Genomic DNA, 23,107 nt, shown 5'->3' on the forward strand with positions numbered 1-23,107 from the left:
ACATAACCATAGATTATTAAATCCTTAGATTTTTTAACAAGGTATAATGCTACTTTTATTTTTTTGGCAACTGGTAGAAGTATTATTTGTCAAAGCCTAATTAATTTCACTTCAAAAGGGAAAACAAAGCTGTTATTCAACAGTACACGAACCCATTCCAAATCAAAACAAGGTGGCGTGAAGGAATGCACACGGAGAATTTCTTGGAGCCAAAGAATGGTGGGTTTGATTAAGGAAATGATGGATTTTTGAAAAAAAACAAACAAAAAAAAAACCAAGCCGCACGGTTGGGCCTTTGATAAAAAAGGATATCTACAACGGCACAAGCGGAGGACTAAGAGGCTTAGCACTCAAGCGAAGTTGTAGTGTATGCAAATGCGGCGTTGCGCTCATGGTTCGATGAACCAAACAGCAAAGGGGTTATGGTAACTTGTGTGTTTGGTGAAAGAATTCCAAATGGGAGAGTGAGCTAATTATTGAGGAATATATTTTGTAACGTTGACTTGAGCTAATTTCAGATTGCGTAGATTGATATCAAATCCCTTCGGAATACAACTCTATTGGTATTGGGCTTAGTCTGTTTTGTGTGTTGGGCCTTTGTCTATATCCATTGGACAACCATATGATTTTTTCACTGTGTTAAGAGAATGTTTAGTAGAAGGATTTTCTTTTAAATTCACGCAAAACTTATATTGGGAATCTCATTTACTTACGTTTGGTATTAGGATTGCAAAAAATCTTCAGAGAAAATCGAATTCCCATAATTCATTTTTATGAAGAAAAATACCAACTTAAAATACCAATGAGTGAGTGGTATTTTGCAATTCCCACCTAGTGGGAATGTTTTGTAATTTTTTTGAGACATAACTAACCTTGTGTCTTCTTCGTCGTTCTTCTTCTTTCTTTCATTGTGGGTGGTTCCTCTTTCAATTTCAAGAAAAATGGTTATCCAATGAAAAAAGGAAGAAGAAACAAGAAAAAAAACCCTAATTTTGATTTTCTTGATCTGGATTATATAAGTTGCAAAAATCATTTTGAGAAAAAAATTTCCCTTGCTGGTAAAAAAGGAAAAAAATTATGTGCAATAGCTTTGCTAGATTTGTTTGGATATGAATGAAATCTTCTATCACTTTCCCTTCTCCCACTCTCATGAAGACATTGACTACTCTTCATTTTGCTCATCGTTGTAAATCTCACGTTAATTTCCTATACAACCAATGTGGGACTCGTAACATTGCCACCCCTTTTAAGGGCCGACATCCACAACGGCTTTCCCTCTATCGACACTGACGCGACGGTAGCCCTTTCTTCCTTTGGGGCGACTTCACTCACCTATCAGTATTCAGTGCCCAAAGACACCTTAATCCAGCCTATAGGTAGCCCTTTCCGTGGGCTCAACTCTCAACGAAAGCACCAATTGTTACAGACCTTGAGATCATCACCCCAAAAGCTAGCTCAAAAGGTGAGAGTGCCCAAGGTCTTTTAAATCCTACATTAACTTCCTATATAACCAATGTGGAACTCGTAATAGTGGACCGTCGGTAGGGAAGGAAAATGGTGAGGGAATGTGGTCGACAATGATAGTTGGGTTCTTGGGTAAATCAATGGAGTTGGGTTATTTTTATAAATTTACCTCACCCCTAATATTTGATAATCAACCTATAATTGGGAAGCTCAAGTTAAGATTTTTTGTAATATTTTGGTCTATCAAACAATTTTTTTGTCATATTATTGAAAAATTTATTTTCCCAGCATATATTTGTAATTGTGATTCTCAGATATAAAAAAAAAAAAATTCTCTACGAAATGCACTGTAAAATTAATCATAATTTCTCCTCGTGCTAAATTTCTATTGAGACATGCTCGTGTGAAAATTTTGTGTATATTTCTTCTTCATAAAAATTCACAAATTTTAATAGGATTCTCCTATTTAATATTTATAAAGGGATATATAGATTTTTTACCTGACTTATTATGTAAAATTGTAGCATTAAAAGGTTCATTTCAAGTCAGACACGTTGGGATCCATAGACAATCAGATGCCTATATCCACCTCAACAAATACAAAATGGCCCGATATGAGAAAAAAACAATAGTACAAAAATAATCATTGGGTTAAAAACCTTTATACACAAGGGCGTGTTATGTATAAGACTTGAGAGTATAAGCTTATACTATATATAATGACATTTTCAGTTCTTTGGTGTGACCATCGTATAGTATAAGCTTATACAGAAGAACCCCTTAATACATCAAAATGATGTATAACTTAATCAGGCCTAAGGGGATGGGATTAGGCCTGATAAGGGGTTGATGTATTAATATTACTTACAAGTACAATTCTCAAGAATTAATATATCATTTCAATACTAATATATTAATTTTTTTAATATATTAATTTTTAAAATATTGAAGGATATTATCTTATACAATACTATACCAAATGCTGAATAATATTAAAATTTAATCAGATCTTATACAATAAGGTCTTATAATATCAGGTCTTATACTATCACGCTTTATCTTATACAATGCACTAAACATGCCCTAGTATAAATGAATCATGCGCGGCTATGACTCGGCCTACGTTAAACTTAGTTTGGCCAATATATACAATAAAATAGAGCAAATTAAGGCCTTTAAAAAAACTTATATAAAAAATAGGCTTTTTATTTTATAAGGTCTGACCTATAAATTTATAGGTCGTCTTACAATATATGATTTATTTTAAATAAAATTATTTAAATAATTTTAAATAATATGGTGATATTATTTAATTATTTATTATGATTCTTGAAGATCTAATAAACTTAAATAGATTAACAGGCTTATATTAGATATTTTGTTTTTAAAAAATATAGCAGGTCAGGCCTATAATTTAGTTTACACTAGGCTAATAGGTCAGGATGAACTTAAAATATTTTACACAAATCTAACTTATTTAATCCAAAGTTTAGCCTACTCATTTACATCTCTATGAAAACCTCTCTCATAATTTGAAGGACTTTGTTAACACTTGTTTTCTCTTTGCATCATAACACATCTAGACCATTAGTTCTAATTTCTAAATGTAACCAAGCTTCTTACTTTTCAAGCAATCTTCCTCGTTCTCCAACTTAGCCTCCAAGTTTCCTAAATATAAATATAAATAAAACTATTATTTTTTATTTTTCTACCAATTAATTAATTATCTAAATAATGTGATTGAGTTGGGTAGAACTAGGAGAGTGACAAAGCTCTTTATACTAATTTTTTTTTCCTTTAGTTCTAATTATTATCCCGAAATAATGAATTGAGTTGGTATAGGCATTTTAGATGTTGCTATTAAATTTTTTTAACATAGTATAATTAGGATTCAAATTCAAAACTATTGGTTAAAATGGAACAATTCCTTTGAGTTGATGAACATGCTTGGTAATAAATGAAATCATTCCATATCCTTAGCAGGATACATAATCAAAATCCCCAACAATGTTTAGGGTATAACTGTTTTATGCACTTCGCGGACCTATTAGAGATCTCGTAAATATAATTACGAGTTTATTATGTGGTTGGGTGTAGGATCAGGAGGAGTGTTGATGCTGAAGAGGTATATATATATATATATATATATATATATATATATATATATATATATATATATATATATATATATATATATATATATATATATAGAGTTTTATGAATGAGAATTGCAATTTTTCTACACACCTTTCGATTTCCGTGCTGACATGATCCTACATATAATTTTTTCTAACACATGAGTCCTACATGTTTTTTATTTCTACAACATGAGATTTCAATTCTCCTTCAACATGACAATTATAAAACTCATTTACATATATATACATATATATATACATATATATATATATATATATATATGGAGATGGATAAGGCCACGTTTTGCTTTGGTTGTGGTTTTAGTAAAAGTTTTGTGCTGACAAATGGAAAATTATACGAGGGCGACGGTTTGTCCACGGTGTTGGAAGGCCCTACAAGTGTTTCTCGGATCACGTTGATCGGCTCATAAAGAATTTCCACACTCTCTGGATTCATAATTCATGCAGTTGATGCAGCAAACCTTAAAACGATAAAGGATCATATTCTTAACAATTTTTTTTAAATAAAATAAAATTAAAAACAGTACATATTTAATTTTAACATGCATGTAGCCGATATGGTCAATTCAGGAGTAGTACTAAAACACGCAGAATAATAAGTACAACTGTGGTTTTTGACAATTCAAGAGAGTAATATTTTATGCCTTTAATAAGAAATGGTTATGTCATGTATTTTTACAACTTTAAACTTTTGGGTCCTCCCGCCGAATTTCTGTCCTTCTATATCTACCATCTTTTATTATTTCTTGATCGACTTTGTCAGACTATTTATGTATCTAAATGAATTTCTTCAAAATATGGAAATTATAGCCACGGGTTGTAAACGACAACGACACACACAAACAAAAAGATCGAACCATTCCAAACTCACCCAATTAATGGAGGAGGATTCATGTGTCGAGTCGTTGAGAACGGGGAAGAAAACTTTATGAAGTAACCTTTTTTAAATTCTTTAAGAACTTAGTTTTGTATGTTTATAAAATTGGGGTAAAAATTTTAAAATGGATTCTTTATTTATATAAAATACATTCTATAATCTAAAAAAAGAAGAAAAGAAATTGCATATTCTCAATCCCAACTCAGCTCGTTATATAGTTGTGGGCTTATGTTATTAGCATGTTGGGTATGACTCATACTTTGCATCCTACTTCGCATGTTGATGAGAGTTTTTATTGTTGGGGTTAGCAGAAGGCATCTGGGTCCATGAATAGATACTGTTAGGATTTTTTCTAATTTTATTTATATTCTTCTTGTAAACTGAGTGACTTGTAACGAATGGCGGTGAGGTGAATATAGTACAGACAAGCTGAATATAATCTATATTGAATGAATCAGGATAAATTAATCACCGTGTCAATCTTTTTTTTTTTTTTTTCTTTCTATTTTTTGTATGTGGTTATCGATTTCGAACCATGAATTCTCCGGGGTTTAAGCAATTTTGGGTCTACATCTTTGCTGGCATGTCTTATCATTTTTGCACCGTAGTAGTATTTTTGAATCTTTTGATCGCTGTAGTATATATAAATACAAATATTTATTCTAATAGATGAGAATTTTAAAGTAGGTTTGTAGTGGTGTCAGGGGTTGTAACTTGCAACTGTGTCAATTTATTATCGATGTTTGGAATCAGAGTTTTATATAATTGCAGTGGCAATGAGCAACAGCTACTGGCAACAAGTACTTTGCAGTTAGCAGCTTTCTTTGATGAAAATTGACACACAAATAGAAAAATTGAAAAGAGTAAGGGAATAGAAATCGACGGAGTACTTTATCCTGGTCGATTTAATGTAGTTTATGTTTAACTTATGGGTTTTATAAGAGTTATGTTGTAGGAAAAATGATTGTGTTATGTTATAGAGATTCGTTTTGCGTGCCGAAGTTTTTTTTTTTTTTTTTGCTGCGGGCCCCACAAAATGTTGTGTGTGTAGGAAAATTTTTGTGGTCATGTTAAATGATAGATGATAAACCCTTAACTTATTTGTATTATATTTACCTTATCATAACTTTTTGTAAGTCATCCAATTTATAAGAAAATATAAATATGATTTAGAAAATTCTAATAAAATCTATTCATAATCTCAAGTCCAAATTACTAATAAAAAAGATACAATAAGTCAAAGGTTCACAATAATATCGAGGGTGCCACCCTCTGCACCCTTCGGGACGGCTCTCCCGAACCTTGCCTTCTCATCTAAGAGCGGGACCACAATTGACTTTTTGCTAACCCCGTCGACAAGAGCTCTCATGAATATGCGAAGTATGAGTCATGCCTAACATTATTAACTCTGCAATCGACCCGAAAATTTTCGGTACAGCAACAATGAGTTAGATCGAAAATGGCTCTAGTCACTGATGAGTGTTAAAGACACTATGTTTCTAAGAACAAAAGTATATTAAATAAAGATAAATAGGATAAATAATATAATATAAATTAATAAATGCAAAAGATTATAAAAATTTTGTACTTGATATGATTCTGATCTCTTTTTCATCTTGTTTCAGGTATAAAATAATAATTACATATACTAAGGGATAAAGACATTTGCAAAGAAAAAAGATCAAGAAAAATAAAAATTTAATCAAAACTAATTCTCGCTCACTGGCTTTCTCGCTGGAGCGAGCAAGGCCAGGAAAATGTTGTTTTGTCTCGCATTTCCTCGCTCTCAAGCTTGCTTCAGTGAGCAATGTAAGCGAGCCTGGTCCAAATTAAAAGCCCAGTTTTATTTCTTTAAAAGAGACGCAATTAGGACTTTTAAGGAGGATTCATGCGTCCAGAGACTTGGAGAGGAAGCAAAAGAAAGCTCTTGGAAAGGAGAAGGAAGAATAACAACTCAAAGCTTCACCGTGGATCTACTTTAACTTGGTTTTATCATGAATTTTTTTACTTATATATTGTTCTTGTTTTCCTGAACATGTTTGGCTTGTTCTTTTTATGTAGTTAGGGCGAGACGGAACAAATGGGTTCCTGAACACTGTTTAATCCTTCTTGTAATAATTTTTCATATTTCAATTATACAATTAATCTGTTTTAAAATCCTAGTCTCGTTTATGATCTGTCCAATCTTAAATGGGAATTAGAATCTTGCATGTCAATAGGAATATTGCTTTCTTGATTCCGTTTGATTAATTGCTAGAGTTTGTATGTTCTAAGAATAATTTTATGAATTCTATGACGCATAATTCTTGACCTAAAGCTTGCTTTAGAAAAAGGCCCTAAGAGATTAGAGCCTTGAAATAGAGTACATAACTGAAACCACCAAGGGATTGAGGATTCTGTTAAATTAGAAAGAATTGTCAATAATTGATCTTGAATGTTAATTGCGTGAAAGATTAGACTCGTTAGGAAAATATTGGGGAAGTCGAATACATAGCTATGCTCGTCTTTAATTAAAGGTTAAAATATTTCTTGCGTTTTTTATTCTTGATTTTTGTTCTTGATTTCTTAATATTAAAAATTAAAAATATTTTATTTTTACAATTAAATCAATATGCTCAACACATCCATTTTCAATATCGACCCAACTTTAATTATATAAATAAATTATTGCTTAATAAATCGATTCTCGTGGAAACGATAATCCTACTATTTACCACTTTATTACTTGTACGACCGATGCACTTGCCGAAGTCGCAACAGTCACTAGTCACATGTAGGGGTGTAAATGGGCTAGGCCGGCCTACAGGGGCCTACAGCCTAGCCCATATTTGGCCAGACTTAGCCTATTACAAATAGTAAAATATAATAGGCCTAGACTTTTAAAAAAACCTATTTAGAAAACATGTCAAAGGTTTTTTTGTATAGGTCAGGCCTATAAGCCTACAAACTGGCCTATATCATATTATTTATTTTAAATAAAATAAATAAAATTACTATTTTGAATAATAAAATAATATTATTTTAGTTTTCTTTTTATCATTGAATGTTTAATAGGCTTAAACAGGCTAACAGGCCTAGGCCAAGTTTTTTTTTTTTAAATGTAGGTCAGGTCAGACTTGTAATTTGAGGCCTACACAGGCTAACAGGTCAGACCAGACTCAGTGTTTTTTTACACAGGCCTAACCTATTTAAGTTAAAATTTAGCCTATTTACACCCTTAGTAATGATTCTGCTTTTTGAATTTTATTTTATTTTTTTGTTTGGTATAAGTACATTCAGCTAAGAATATAGAAGACGAAGAGTAGAACCAGATCTTTTCCAATAAAAGAAGCCCGCCTACAAAACATATTATCTGTTCAACTATGTTTGTTTGGGTGGATATACTTGATTATATGCTACTGATAATGTAATGCATGGATTATATTATTTGTTGTTAATTCATGGCTTTTAAGGTGTGATGAAAACGAAGATAATTAAACTTTATGAGGATATAAGAGAGATTGTCATAGGGAAGCTGATCCTTTTTAAATCTAGTTATATGTCTTTTCTGAATTAAAGTAGTGTGTACTGTGTGGGGCATTATTTTCCTTTGGATTATCAAAAAAAAGCACGGCACGGCAGAGCTTTCCCAGACGGGCACGGCACAAGGCTTTCATAAATAAGCAGGGTTATCATAAAAAAGCACGAGAGACGATTAATCCTATCTAAATAATGTCCAAACCAACTTACGTCATAAAACTATATTGGTAGAGAGATATAATATAAAATTATTTATAAGTCTTTACTTACAAGCAATATTTTAAAAGTTGGCCCGATCATCAACTCATTTGAAGTACTGGGTCACTGATTCAGTTGGTGGATCATCGGCTCAATTGATTTAATTAAATTTATTATAAGGTTTATTTTGACTAACAGTTGAGGATAATCTCTTAAGATGATGGGTGATGACATTTTTAATGATTTATATTATTCTCTAACACACGTTCTTGTTTTTGGTTTTTTATCTTATGTTTATTTAATTCTATATGTGGGGGTAGTAAGGATCGAACACGTGACCTTATGGTCACTGAAACTCTGATACCATATAAAAAATTATTTTAACTCAAAATCTTTAAAGTGTTAGGTGAAGGCCTTTGAATAGTTTATATTATTCTCTAACAATTATCTAAAATGAAATATTTTGTCTAATTTTAAAAAAATCAATTTAAGAGAAAAAATAATTTAACACACCAAATTTTATTTGACCCGCGAGTCACCTAGACTCGTTTACAGGTCTTGTAAACATAAGCTTTTAAAGAAATGGTTTCTTATCGGATCCTTTATTCACGCTACATTTGATTTGCCTTTCGTCTTATTATACATATGATAATTAGGGTGTGCATGACAATCATTCTATTCCCTAACACTGTTTCTGAAAAGAAACAATTCTTTTTTATTTCTGTGACTTGGAAAAGTTTCTGAGAAAAAAATGTGTTTGATAACATGTTCTATTTTTATTCTGAGAATGAGAATTGTGTTTAATAACACAACAAATAATATATAAAAAATAATTCCTATTAAATATAAAAAGTTTCAGATCATCACTTTTCTTTTCATATGGTGTGGTTGTGGTGGCGGCGGTACGGTTGTGGTGGTGGCAGTGATCGACGTGGTGAAGATAATGGTAGTGGTTGTGATGACAGTGGCTGCGACGATGACGGTGGTACGTAATGGTGGCGGCAACGGTGGTAGTGGTGGGGATGGTGGTGGTGGAGGTGACAACAGTGACTGCGACAATGGTGGTGGGTATGGTGGTTGGTGGCGGCAACAATTGTAGTAGTGGCATGGTGGTTGTGGTTGTGAAGACATCATGGTGGTGGTGGTGGTGGTGATGGTGGTGGTGGTGGTCGTGGTGGCGATGGCGTAGAGATGGTAGTGGTGGGGGTGGTGTAATAGTGGCGATGGTGGTGGTTGGTGACGGTAGTGGCTGTGACGATGATGGTGGTTGGTGGCGGCAGCGGTGATGGCTGCGGCAATGGTAGTGGTGATTGGTAACAGTGGTGGTGATAGTAGTGGTGACGTCGTGGTAGTGGTAGTGTTGGCGATGGGGTGGTGGCAGTGGCATGTGATGGCGATGGTGGCGGTAATGACAGTGGTTGCGATGATGGTGGTGGTGGTTGATGGCGGTAATGGTGATGGTGGTGGTGACGATGATAATGGTGGCGGCGGCGGCAATGGTAGTTGTGGTGGTGGTGACGGTGGCATGGTGGTAGTGATGGGTGGAGATGGTGGTCATGGTGACAGTGACATCGTGGTGGTGAGGGGTGGTGACGATGAGACTAGTGGTACGATGGCGGCGGCGTTGATGGTGGCGACAGTCGTGTCAGGAGGATGGTAGTGGTAGTAGAGAGTGATTGAGAGAGATAAGTGTTTCTCATTTTGCGCCCGGAAATAAAAAAACAGAAATTTTTTTATTCTTTTTTTTTTCCAGCACAAAAATTAAACCGGTTCATCCCGGAAACAAAAAAGAAATCGATTTTACTAAATGAGTTTTCTATTCATTTCTGTTCTCGAAAACAGAAATTAAAAAAAGATTAAACACCCTTTTTAGTCCCTGGCAATATCTACGAAGTCCTTTTCAGTCCTGACAATAAAAAAAGACCAAATTGGTCCCTGGAATTACAAAAAAAAAGGGCCATATTAGTCCTTATGTCAACTCCCAAATATGTAGAGTGGCCCTTTTCTTGTACTTTCAGGGATCAATTTGGTCCTTTTTTATTGCCAGGGACTGAAAAGGACTTCATAGATATTGCCAGAGACTAAAAATGGTATTTACTCTTAAAAAAAAATTGATTGCTGAAAGATTGTCATACACGCTCTTATAGCGAAGGAAACGTTCGATTTCATTTCCCAACCAAAGCACGCCCGAATTCATCTTAATTATGATCGGAAATATCATATCTTGGGGTTATTTCGGTCAATTTATATTAGCCTTGTACTTGACCTATAACTCTATAAGAACCATATCATCATTCATTGTTCTAACTCCAAATTTCAAACCCACCTTCAGCTCACTTTGTTGTTGTCTCGAACCTCATTCAGCTGGCATGGGGACCTCTAATACACATATATTGCTTTCTCTTATTCAAATTTTTATTCTATGTTGGTTATGTTTCATGGCCAAAGTTGAAGGTTTAAACAAAAAGGTCTCTGGCTTTTATGTGTTTGGAGACTCAACAGTTGACCCAGGAAACAATAACTTTATAAAGACGCTTTTCAGGAGCAATTTTCCACCATATGGCATGGATTTTCCACACCAAGTTCCCACAGGGAGGTTTACTAACGGGAAGCTTGCCACTGATTACATTGGTAACTAATTACCTTGCTTTTACATAGACGATTCATGGAATTGTTCAAGATAAAAAAAAATAAAAAATAAAAATACATTGAATAAATTTTGTGACATGTGTGAATGCATTGCAGCTTCTTATTTAGGTCTCAAGAAAGAGCTTCTTCCACCTTATTTGGACCCAAACCTCAGCAATATTGAAGAGCTGGTGACAGGAGTTAGTTTTGCCTCTGCTGGTTCTGGATTTGACCCAATTACACCAAGCATCACTGTATGCCTCTTTCATTCGTACGTTCCATTTGTGTGATTGAGTCTTATAGTGTGTACGTCTAGTACAGTATCTCTCACTGTTTCCCTATGGTTAATTTTGGGACGTAAAAAAAAACTAAAGATGTGTAATTGATATAGAAAATAAGTTTTTTATTTATTTATTCATGTTTATACATCTCTTTCCATATTTACAATGATTTACCAAAGTGGAAATCAAATTCATGTATACAATTTAATGTGAAATTCTCTGTTTATTTCAGAATGCAATTCCAATGCCAAAGCAGTTAGAATATTTTAGAGAATGCAAAAAGAGGGTGGAGGAAGCGATGGGCAAGCAAAGAACTGAAAATCATATGAAGAAGGCTGCGTTTTTCATCAGTGCTGGTACGAATGACTTTGTTCTTAATTATTTTACTCTACCAATGCGAAGAAGGAGCTATACTATCTTAGCCTACCAGCAGTTCTTGATCCAACATGTGAAAGATTTTATACAGGTTTGGTTCAATTAGTTGCCCCACATTCTATCTTTTATTAAAATATTAAATAAATTATTCTTGTCAATTCCAAGTTTAAACATTCCATATGCATGTTGCATGGTAAATTAAATGAGTATTTATTTTACTTAAATGGTGTTCTAGTTAAACAAGTCTAAACTTTATGTGTCCTGATTTTTTATTAAACATGTGCAACATTTGAAAAGATGGAGTATAAGGAAAGAAGTGAAAATGTTTTGATTAATGAAATGTGTAGTGAAAATGAGTTGCTCTCATCTGCAATCACACAGCATTTTTGTTGCATGAAGAAAGTAGAAAGTAATTTTCAACTCAAACTTTTATATGCTTACTTTAATTAAACCAAATACTCCCTAATCAAGAAATTAAAGGGTACAACAAGCTACATATAATTCCTAAGTGATTTGCCTAAATTTTATAGGAGATTGAAATATGAATTTCCCATTTTAGAGTAGTGTGACTATTGGTATTTCTCGAATTTTTATCTGGTTTATTTAGAAGTTACCGATCTTTTTGAGAAATACGTAGGAAGCCTTTCAAAACTAGTATGATGGTTGCTAATTCGTAAAAAAGATTAATGTTTCTTTTATTATAGGAGATAATTTTATCTCTTATACATATATAAAAGTGTGTGAGACTCATATTGAGCCATATAAAAAAAAAGAAAAAAAAACATAGAACTCATATATTTTTATGTGTATAGGAGATAAAAGTTATCTCCTACAACATGAGAAACATTATTGCCTTTGAAAAACACTAAAACCATATATTTTTCTTTTTAGTATTAGTATTATTAACCTTTAGTGACGTAAAAACCCTATCTACTGACTATAGTTACCTTATATAGTATATCTCTTTTCTTAAATTTGAAGTCCTCACAACAATTTTCAACAGTTTTTATCACCAACTGAATTGTGTTCTCGACATTATAAAAGGGCCAAAGAAAAAGGATAGTCAGCAACCAGCTTTAATCAATGAAACTTTTATCAATAAAAACACATAAACAGCAACACATTGAAAGAAGGGAAAAACACAAAAAGAGACTCAGACAATTCGATGGCGCCCAATAATGAAGAGGGGGCAATAAGAATTGGTATTGTCGTTGAGGGTGGACAAGAAAATTAATAAAGACCCAACCCCACAAACCCTGAGAGAAAAGTTCACCTCAATAAGAAACTACTTGCTCGCTATAGCAAGAAAATGGCACTTAGAAGTGGACAGTTTTGAATAGCTGGCATCGCCGTAAAGAGGGAATTAACTTTGGTCACTGAGAAAGGACACCTACATGCATATATATGGACCTTAAACATAACATATTAACATACACTGCAACAAACAATTAGTATATTTGGATATTAATTAATTATAGTGGAAGTAGCAAGAGAATCATAAAATAAGAACACTTCAACAATATTCCTCTAGTTATTGAATAGGAAGAGTTTGGTTAGAATTTTATTTTTTGCTCTAATAATGTAAACTAGTAGTCGCAACTCGCAACCCATTTGCCAAGATTACCATTGGAGTTGGTGAACTATAGTTGATATCAACTCGAAATAGTATTTAATGGGTTAATGAATGATTAAGTGGACCACAAGCAATAACGTGGCCTGCCATGTATCTAATATTGGTGTTCTATTTTTATAAACTCTATGACTAAGACGGGAGCCCAAATAGGAAAATTGGCCCCTCTTCTCTCCAAGTAAAATGGGGTACTGCTATAGTGCTATGAATTACAGGCCTAGCCTGGACTATAGAGTTAATCTCACTCCCTTTGCAAAATGAAAGCGTGAAAAAAAAAAAAAAAAACTCTTTTAAAGTAAGTAAATAAGAATCCATTTATCTTTAAATTTTATTGGATTAAAATTATCATATATTATGAATTAAATTTAGAGTAAATATATTCTTTCTTGCTCGTAATATATTATAAGGTATTGGGTTCGAATTGTATATAGTAGATGTTAATTACATATATTTGGGCTTGTCTAAGCAACCATAGGACTAATCGTGAATCTTTGAGAAATCTCTTCACAAAGTTATGTAGGGCCCGAAACCCAAAGAACGAAGTTAAATGCTGACTCGAAAGAGGTAGGATGTAGCTAGCACTAGGGAAATCACCAAAGGAAAAGAACTTATAGTAGATGCCTTTTAAATCCTTTGTATGCTGCATTTGACCTTAGGATTAAAGTAGGTTGTTTCTTGGCTTGTTGTAATCAGACAAATTTCTGAACTAAGTTTATAACGTGAAAAATTGTTTTCAGGATTTGTTGTCAGAAGGTGCTCGAAAAATTGCAATAGGTGGATTACCTCCAATGGGATGCCTACCGGTCATGATCACAGTGAATTCCCCTAATGCCTTTTTAAAGCGTGATTGTATTGACAAGTATTCCTCCATTGCAAGAGATTTCAATCAACTCCTTCAACATGAATTACAAGTAGTGCAATTAGAGCTCAATTTGTCTAATCCAGGCGCTAAGATCTATTACATTGACATATATGGACCCTTAGCCGATATGATTCAAGCACATAAACGATATGGTTTGTAAATAAATTTTTTCACTTCCTTGGGAATAACTACATTTTCTTTCTGAGGAAATAGTACAAAAGAAATGACCCGCTAATATTTTTTATTTTTTTGTTTGCCTTTGCTAGGATTTGATGAGGTTGATAGTGGGTGTTGTGGAAGTGGGTACATTGAAGCATCAATTTTGTGTAATAAGATTTCAGATGTGTGTCCTGATCCATCCAAGTATGTATTCTGGGATTCAATTCACCCAACTGAGAAGGCATATCACAACCTCTTCTTGGCTAACCTGCCCACCATTGATTTCATCGCCAACAACTAGAATTAGTTCTTAAATACTTATTCCTTCTTTTTCTTGTCATCGGTTATGGCCTCCCAAAGTTATTGTAATTTCTTTTTTCTTTTTTCTCCCCCAAAGAAAGTAGTATGGGATATCTCAATTGGATATATATGTATGTTGTGTGGCATAACAAAACAAAATGTGATCAATGTTGTGTATACCAATTGTGACAATATGTAAGTAATTGTGGTTGTTCTTGAATAAAAAGTAATATTACGGGGCTTAGCCCCTCTTTATTTACAAAAAAAAAAAAAAAAAAAGTAATATTAGTGTCATGAATACGAAATCACAAAAAATTCCAATTAGCCTCTGCCGGTTTTCAAATGACACTACTTATCTTTTAGACAGTAGTTTCGTAAAAATACCAAACGAGGGTATTTTTGTTGGAGCATGAGAATTGAGTAGGTGAAGGTGACAGCATGTGTTCGATTCTCTTCAGAACAATAATTGGGAGGAATTTAAAAGCTCTAATCCTGAATCCGTCAAGAACTTTGGATTAGTCTATAAGAAATTTATGGGATTAGGGGGGTAATCTCAAAAAAAAAAAGTTCGTAAAAAATTAAAAAATAAAATAATAATAATGATTTATGTGATTCTATAATGACTTAAAATGCATTCTATTTTCGGTTTAAGTCTCTTATTTTAAAACTTCACTAACCAATCTCATCAAAAAAATTTCCCTTTCCATATGGTCTTTCTATTGCATCTTTATTAAAGGTTGTTGTTATTGCCCACATGAAAGCTAAGCGTTTTATGTGGATCTAATACATGGTATGGGGGACATTAGACAATTTAGACTCAAAATAGATGGATGAATATATATATATATATATATATATATATATATATATATATATATATATATATATATATATATATATATATTTGGAGGGACTAAAAACGAAAAAAATGTTACACTAAAAGAAAATAAATATGTATTTAATTGAAAACTTATTCATCCTCGCTAATAAAAAGAAGGGTTAATTAAATTTTTCTCATGTTAAAAGGTGAAACTTTTTCTCCTGTGCATGACAAAAATTTAACCCAAATAAGACACTCAACCATTATATACAAAATTCTTCAACCCATACAAACTTCACCGCTGAACAAACTTTTCATTAACTTAAAAAACCCCCAGCGATAAACTCATCAACTTCGAATCCATCACCTTAAAAAACAGTGATTAGCGTTCAAGCTACTCAAAGTTTCTAAAATTACCATGGTTATAATACTCTTCTAATATTATGAAGATCTGTACTATTCTTACGCATGTCTCATTTTCATCAAACCTGCAACTAGAACCACAAAACCTCCATAGCTACTCACAGGAGACTCATGATCACCCCTGAAAGCATATTTACGACAACCTATGTAGATCATCATCCTACAGCGTAACCACAGGATTCATAGTCTTACGCAATAGGGATCACTACTGTCGTGAACTTTATGTGCCTCTGTTTTGTGACCTTAGAGACAAGTCAATAATAATAGACATCAACGAAACCTATTATACTTAACCTTAGCCACAAGGGGCCCAGGCCGTGGCAAAGCAACATCTAAGTTCAAGGCTTTGCATGCAAGTGACTCATTTCCCCCAAACTACTACTCACTCCAAATTTCGAGCATGCAGCCAAAAATGGACGATGCAGAAATTGAAAGGTCCCATGTTTGTTAGATAAAGGAATAAAGGATAATGCTACAGAAAGGAAATTAACAATGCACTTGAGGAATAAAAGCACCTTCATCAATCAATTTAAACTTTTCAGTTCAATTAATCTTTTATATAATATCATTCCTTTTAAAGAACCAATTCAACCCAATTTTTTTTAATGATTTATATTATTCTCTAATGTACCACTCAGGCAATATCCCTTGGCGTTGAAGTGTGGATATTGCACAGGGTCCAATTTTTTATTTACCTTTTGTTTATTTAATTCCACTAGAAAATGGGGTGGTGAGGATCGCACTCGTAACCTTGTGGTCAAAGAAGCTCTGATACAATATAAAAAATCAATTCAACTTAAAAGCTTAGACTATTGGTTGAGAGTCTTATCAATGATTTATATTATTCTCTAATAAGATGTAAAGTTCAATTTCGAGTGCTTTTATTTTTATTTTTATTTTTATGTTTTGGTATCCTACTTTCGAGTGCTTTTAAATGGTTCTTTACATATTTTCTTTTCTTTTTCATTATTCAGCTTCAAAACTTAAAAAGGTTTCTTGTGCGAAGGGTTATACAAGAAATAAAATATAGAGTAAATACCTTTTTTTGTCCCTGGCAATTTTCACGAGGCACATTTTGGCCCCGAACAATAAAAAAGGCTCGTTTTAGTCCCTAATGTTTGAAAAAAAGGGGCCACGTTTGTCCTTCCGTTAGTTGGCATCTGACGGCCCAACTAACGGAGCACACGTGGACCGTTACTTTGCTAAGTCACCGTTAAGTATGTCAGCGTGGAAGTAATACGACGTTGTTTTAAACATGCCTTATGTCTTCATAGAGTTACCCTAGCATCGAAGGCCCTATTTGGTCACTGACAAATTTATCGAGGCCCTATTTAGTCCTTAAAAGCACACACCTTTCTTTATCTGTTTTATTTATTTAATTAATGTCATTTTTCCATTGCTCATAATATGGAAATGTAGGGTCCCTAAAAGGTTCTTTTCTAGCTAGGTGGTGCAGCACTCATACATTTGCTTGGATTGAGGATGAGTGCTGTACCACCTAGCTAGCAAAGAACCTTTTAAGGATCCTACATTTCCATATGATGAGCAATGGAAAAATGACATTATTTAAATAAATAAAACAGATAGAGAAAGGTTTGTGGTGTTAAGGACCAAATAGGGCTTCGATAAATTTGTCAGGGACCAAATAGGGTCTTCGATGCTAGGGTAACTCCAAGAAGACATAAGGCACGTTTAAAACGATGTCGTATAACTTCCACGCTGGCATATTTAACGGTGACTCAGCAAAGTAACGGTCCACGTATGCTCCGTTAGTTGGGCCGTCAGATGCCAACTAACGGAAGGACAAACGTGACCCTTTTTTTTCAAATATTAGGGACTAAAACGAGCCTTTTTTATTGTTCGGGACCAAAATGTGCTTCGTGAAAATTGTCAGGGACGAAAAGGAGTATTTACTCTAAAATATATAACATTATTAATCTATCTTCACCTATATGATTAAATTTTTAGATTAAATTAGTTATTTTACATATATGATATTATTCTTTTAAAAGCACTATAATCATATATATATATATATATATATTATTTTTATAATATTGTAAAAATGTCAAAAGACGTGAATAACACAATATTTAAAGGAAATTTATAACTCCAAATATAATAAAAATCTTAGATAAATCATAATTCTAATCAAACATAAAATTTCATATAAATATAATATTTTCTTCATTCAATACATATATATTTGAAACTTCCTTTCCAATACATTAATTCTTTTGTTATTAAGTGAAATTCCATACTAGTTCACTAAATAACCTGAACCAACTTTCTCCAAGTGGGGCTAACATGCATGAAATTTTACCTAACGACTATATTGCAATCAATTTCACATGTTGATATACTAAATATTCATACAAAGAAATGCTGCTATATATATATATATAGCCATCATATATTTAGTTGGCTGTGCTGTCAAATAGTTCTTTAGCAATTGATTCGATGGCCACATCAGCTATAATCTTGTACATCTTCTGTGTTGGATGAATAGCATCCCAGAATACGTATTTGTCTGGATCTGAACAAGTACTCAACCCTCTGCATGAATTCCCATATTCTATTGTTCCTGTCCCACAACATCCCTTTGAGCCTTCCAGAAAACCTGCCATATATCAACCCAAGTGGACTTATAAAAAACATTACTCATGCACAAGTCACAAAACTAATGACCAACTTTCAAAATATATAGTTATCATAAAAGTAAGTTCTGCAACAATAAAAACATTATAAAACAGAAAAGCATGCTAGCTTAGCATACTAACACTAACCGTATTTTTTAGGGTTCAGCACTGCCCTTTGGATCATATCATAAATATCAACATAAACAGTCTTTAAACCCAATAATTTTGCCTTCAAGATAACCAGTTGCTGTAATAACTTTGCATTGAATGTGTAAGCAACGTTGTTAAAACTTCTGACACAGCTTTGCTGGTTATTTAAGGTCTTGGTAATGGGAACGCACCCCATAGGTAGGACCCCTACAACGACCAACCTTCTGGCTCCCAGCCGATGCATCATCTGCAACCAGCGAATTTTCGATTATACATGTTTGGGCCACTATATGATTGGACGTAAGAAACTTTGGTAGTTTGCATTAAATCTATGTTCATATCATCATCATATATACCACAAAAAAAAAGAGAATTGAATTAAAAGTTGACAGGGACAGGTTGGTTATCATGGTACTTACGAACAAGCATCGTCAAGCTTACGTTAACGTATTTGAGGGTGACTGATTAGTCAAAACTTTAAATGTTTTCAGACGTGACAATTATCTAGCTCTTTATTCAGAATTCGAACACAGCTCTTTTGAAAATTTGTTTAGACTCGTATTGATATTTGAACCAACCTCGGGTTATATAAATGCTTTCATTCTAATTAATACAAAGAAAATAAAGCCATCTAAATTCACCTAAACTTAGTCACCAAGCAATCGGCAACATAAAAAATTTGTTGCGTGATCAATATCATTTAATGGCTTATGTTGTTTTCAGTAGGGAGCCACCACCCTAGGCTTCTACATAGTTCCACTCAACTACTCAAACACAAATCTAAATTTTAAATTAATTATCAATTCTATATAATATATATGCAATTTCAAGAAATTAAATTAAATTTAGCTTAAGATATAATAAGAAATTTTCAAATAAGCACGGATAGTAAGGATAATTTATTATCTCTCTCTCTCTCTCTCTCTCTCTCTCTATATATATATATATATATATATATATATATATATATATATATATATAATTTGGTTTATTTTGCGTACTGGATCGGTTTTAAAATTTTAAATCTAAAAACCCATCCAATTCAATTAATTTTTTAATTTCTCATTTTATTTATTTATTCAATTTTTGGTTTATTGACTTAGTTTCTTTTTTTTTTCATTTTGATTGGTTTTTAATACCCTTTTAATTCATGTATAGATAAAAAATAAATGCAAAGTTGTGAAGGTCACAATTATAATTCTACATATGATATCTCTAACGTACCTCTTCCCGTTATAATCTTTAAGCTTGAAGTTTGGATAACGCAGAGATCCAACTTTTTTTTTTTATCTCTGTACTAATTTTAATTTACTTTTTATTTACTCAATTTTTTGTTTATGATTTTTTTTTTCATTTTGATTGGTTTTGAATACCCTCTTGAGTATCAAAAAATAAATGCAAAGCTATTATCAAAAATAAAAGAAAATAAAATAAAATGAATGCAAAGCTGTGAAGTAGGACAGACTTTTAAAGTGAATGGAATCAAACACTTAACAAAGATCAAATTCAATCCAAAATTTATTTGTTAAGTGAAGATCACAATAATAATTTTATATATTATATGTTCAACAAACTATTTCATTAAAATTGATAAGTGAATGCCCTTTTTATTGACCTTTGTGCTAATTTAAATTTGTTTTTTTTTTTTTAATTAGAAAACGGAGTGATATGATGAAACTTGTCCCACTTGACCATGAAAGCTATCTCATATCATGCGATGAATTAGCTCTCTCAAAAGTTTTGCTTGTTAAGTAAATGCCAACATAATAATTTTATATATTATATCCCTAATCCTAGCGGAAGAATGGATATAAATGTAACAATTCAGTTTAGGTTGTAAAAGAGAGGGAACCTTAATGTCCTTAGACATGCGGGAGAGCAAGAAATTCTGAAAATTTTCCAAGCTGAATTGGCTAGGGCGAGTAGGTTCTAAGAAATAGTTTTGCAAGAAGTCATTTGTACCCATACTAACAACGTACAAGGCATTCCTTATAATGAATTCTGCCCTTTCTTCACCCACCAACTTCCTCATGCGGATCTTATAATGCTCAAAATACTCAAGCTGTTTGGAAACAGGCAGAACACTCTGTTTCATCAAATAGACACCAATTAGTGAGACAAAAACATTCAATTCAAATACTTGGCCTTATAAGCATGCTGGAGAAAAGGTCATAGAATGTACCGAAACATTAGCAGTATAATCATCATAACCTGTAGCCGCTGATGCAAAACTAACACCATATGGCAGATCTTCCAGCTTCAAATTTGGGTCAAGAAATGCAGGAATTATTTTTCTGTACCCCAGTGCTTCAGCTGTACATGTGGTTGGAAATAATGAGACTCAGAGTTTATATATATATATATATATATATATATATGGAGAGGATTATATTTATAAATTTTTTATTTACAAATTCTTATAAATTACATAATGTATTCTCGAAAATACACTAATTTACACTATGTACTTCCAGGAGTACGTAGTGTAATTTATAAAAATAGTTTGTAAACGGATATTTCTCCTTCTATATATATAATAAGATAGATTTCTTATTACACATATATAGAATGAACTACTTTGATGATTTTAGACATGAGCAACACCCCATGAATCACAATGAGTTAAAAAGTGAATGGAAAGGAGCAAGGTGGTTTGAATATTTACCAATGAAGTCTGTGCCAAGTCTGCCATTACTAAACCTTCCTGTTGGGCGGCTGTTAAAGAAGTCCTTCCCATAAGGGAGAAAGTTGCTTTTAACTTGGGTGTGAAGAACATTGTTGTTACCTGGATCAACACTTGAATCTCCAAAAACTAAGATGCAAGTCACATTACTCTGAGCTGCTAAATGCCTCACTAGTTGAATGTCCAGAGCAAGTGAATACCATGGCATTATGGCCAGTGCCAGCATGGCTTTCAGTACCATTAACTCCATTGATATCTTAAGGCTTGGAACTAACAAACACAAAAGACCAAGCAGGGATCTCAGAATTGAAGTACCACCTTCCTAAGTGAGAACTCGAGTAACTGTGATACCATCCCTCTGCACAATCCTTTAAATACACCACGTTAGAATTTGCTGAGGTTGTTCAAGCATTTAAAACTTGGTTCTCTATATTAAATACAGCATTTAAAGTTTGAAACTACTAACTGCCTAGCCCCCGAGAAGAAAGAACCAACCACAGAACTATGAACTTCGGTTTCGTCTACTCAAAGTAATTGTGATTGAGCCTAGAATTCTTGAGAGCACACGTCATAAATATCACACAAGAATTGCTCCGGTTGTGTTTGGGTCACCGTACGAAAATGGATTTTTGTACAGCACTAATTTGGTTATAAAATTTTGTTTACTGTTATAAATATCCTTAAACCTTTAATATTCAGAAAATGTAAACACACATTTGTCCGAATGAAACAATAAATATATATATCACCAAATTAAGAAGGAGAATACAATTTAAGTCTTCCTTTTATGTGAGCATTCCTTATATCTTTTTTTTTATGTGTATTCAATTGGACCATAGTAATAGTTGGCCTGTGCTATACATTAACCTAAACCAAATCAAACAACTATTTAGAAAAAGGGAAATAGTACTCTTATGCTATATAAGAGTACATCATTTTCCTACACTAATTCGTTTTCGTGCCAATTAATTTTTCTTTTCTTTTTTAATATAAAATATGGGACCCACATTTAATTTCTCTCTACTTTTTTTCTCTCATACAATCCTACAACATAAGAAAACTTAAACCCTGTTATCAAAAAAAAAAAAACTTAAACCCTTAGAAAAAATGCCATAATCCGCACCGTACCAAACTAAGTTCAAAGTTCATGTAAAGCTTAATTATATAGGTTAAAACAAAGGGATCTATTTATATTTATCTCATGTTACATGAGATGATTTGATTATCTCATGCAAAAGAGACAAGATAGTTTTAAAAGAAAAAAAAAAAAAAATAGTGAACCCCACTACTTTGTCTCTATTGCATGAGATAATTATATAATTATTTTCCTAAAACAAAACATAATCTTCGCCTAAATTATCATTAAAAATTTTATTAATTGGCTATCTAAAAGGTAAATCTTGGTACATGAAACTTGCGACTGGTGAGGTTAAGGGTACCCTTAATTATTTAAGGGATTTTCTTACTTAACATATTTTGAAATCTACGCAATAACATCTTATTTGACATATTTTATCTCTCATAAATATTATTTGAATTTGTAATCATTGTACCACAATCACAAACATATTTTAGACTTGTACTTGAAGTATTTTGATGAGTTTGATATATACATACACGGGGCACGATTCTTTGACACTTGTGCCAAACTTTAAAATTTGACACCAAATCTTAATTATTGATTTTCTCCAATCAACGATTATCATTTATTGAGAATTAATAATTAATTGATAAGTTTGATTCCCAATAAATGATAACCGTTGATTGACGAAAATCAACAGTTAAGATTTAGTGTCCAATTTCAAAGTTTAACATCGGTGTCAAAGGATCCTCGATTTTCAAATAGTTTTGTTGAGATTTTAATTAATTGAATTTCTGTCTGTTAGAGTTGCAACAATACCTATGCGAGACAATAATTAATTTTAAAATTTATTTTTGTG

The 23,107-nt window shown here is 32.7% G+C and overlaps 2 protein-coding genes across 2 annotated transcripts; one reads left to right on the top strand and one right to left on the bottom strand.

The window, feature by feature from the left end:
- Positions 1–10,554: 10,554 nt before the first annotated feature.
- LOC133287913 (GDSL esterase/lipase At5g45960-like) lies at positions 10,555–14,636 on the top strand. Its single transcript, XM_061485615.1, has 5 exons — positions 10,555–10,848; positions 10,963–11,099; positions 11,359–11,592; positions 13,869–14,145; positions 14,260–14,636. The coding sequence occupies exons 1-5, from the start codon at positions 10,587–10,589 to the stop codon at positions 14,451–14,453; spliced, it is 1,104 nt and encodes a 367-aa protein (XP_061341599.1). The 5' UTR covers positions 10,555–10,586; the 3' UTR covers positions 14,454–14,636.
- Positions 14,637–17,888: 3,252 nt separating this feature from the next.
- Positions 17,889–21,490, bottom strand: LOC133287885 (GDSL esterase/lipase At5g45950). The gene is made up of 5 exons (XM_061485574.1): positions 21,150–21,490; positions 20,667–20,797; positions 20,337–20,570; positions 18,482–18,731; positions 17,889–18,315 (listed from the first exon to the last, which is right to left on the bottom strand). The coding sequence occupies exons 1-5, from the start codon at positions 21,415–21,417 to the stop codon at positions 18,113–18,115; spliced, it is 1,086 nt and encodes a 361-aa protein (XP_061341558.1). The 5' UTR covers positions 21,418–21,490; the 3' UTR covers positions 17,889–18,112.
- Positions 21,491–23,107: the final 1,617 nt, after the last annotated feature.

Source organism: Gastrolobium bilobum, unplaced genomic scaffold (genome assembly GCF_033153095.1).
Source record: "Gastrolobium bilobum isolate Gb01-03AN ecotype WA unplaced genomic scaffold, APGP_CSIRO_Gbil_v1 utg12072, whole genome shotgun sequence".
Taxonomy (NCBI): Eukaryota; Viridiplantae; Streptophyta; class Magnoliopsida; order Fabales; family Fabaceae; genus Gastrolobium; species Gastrolobium bilobum.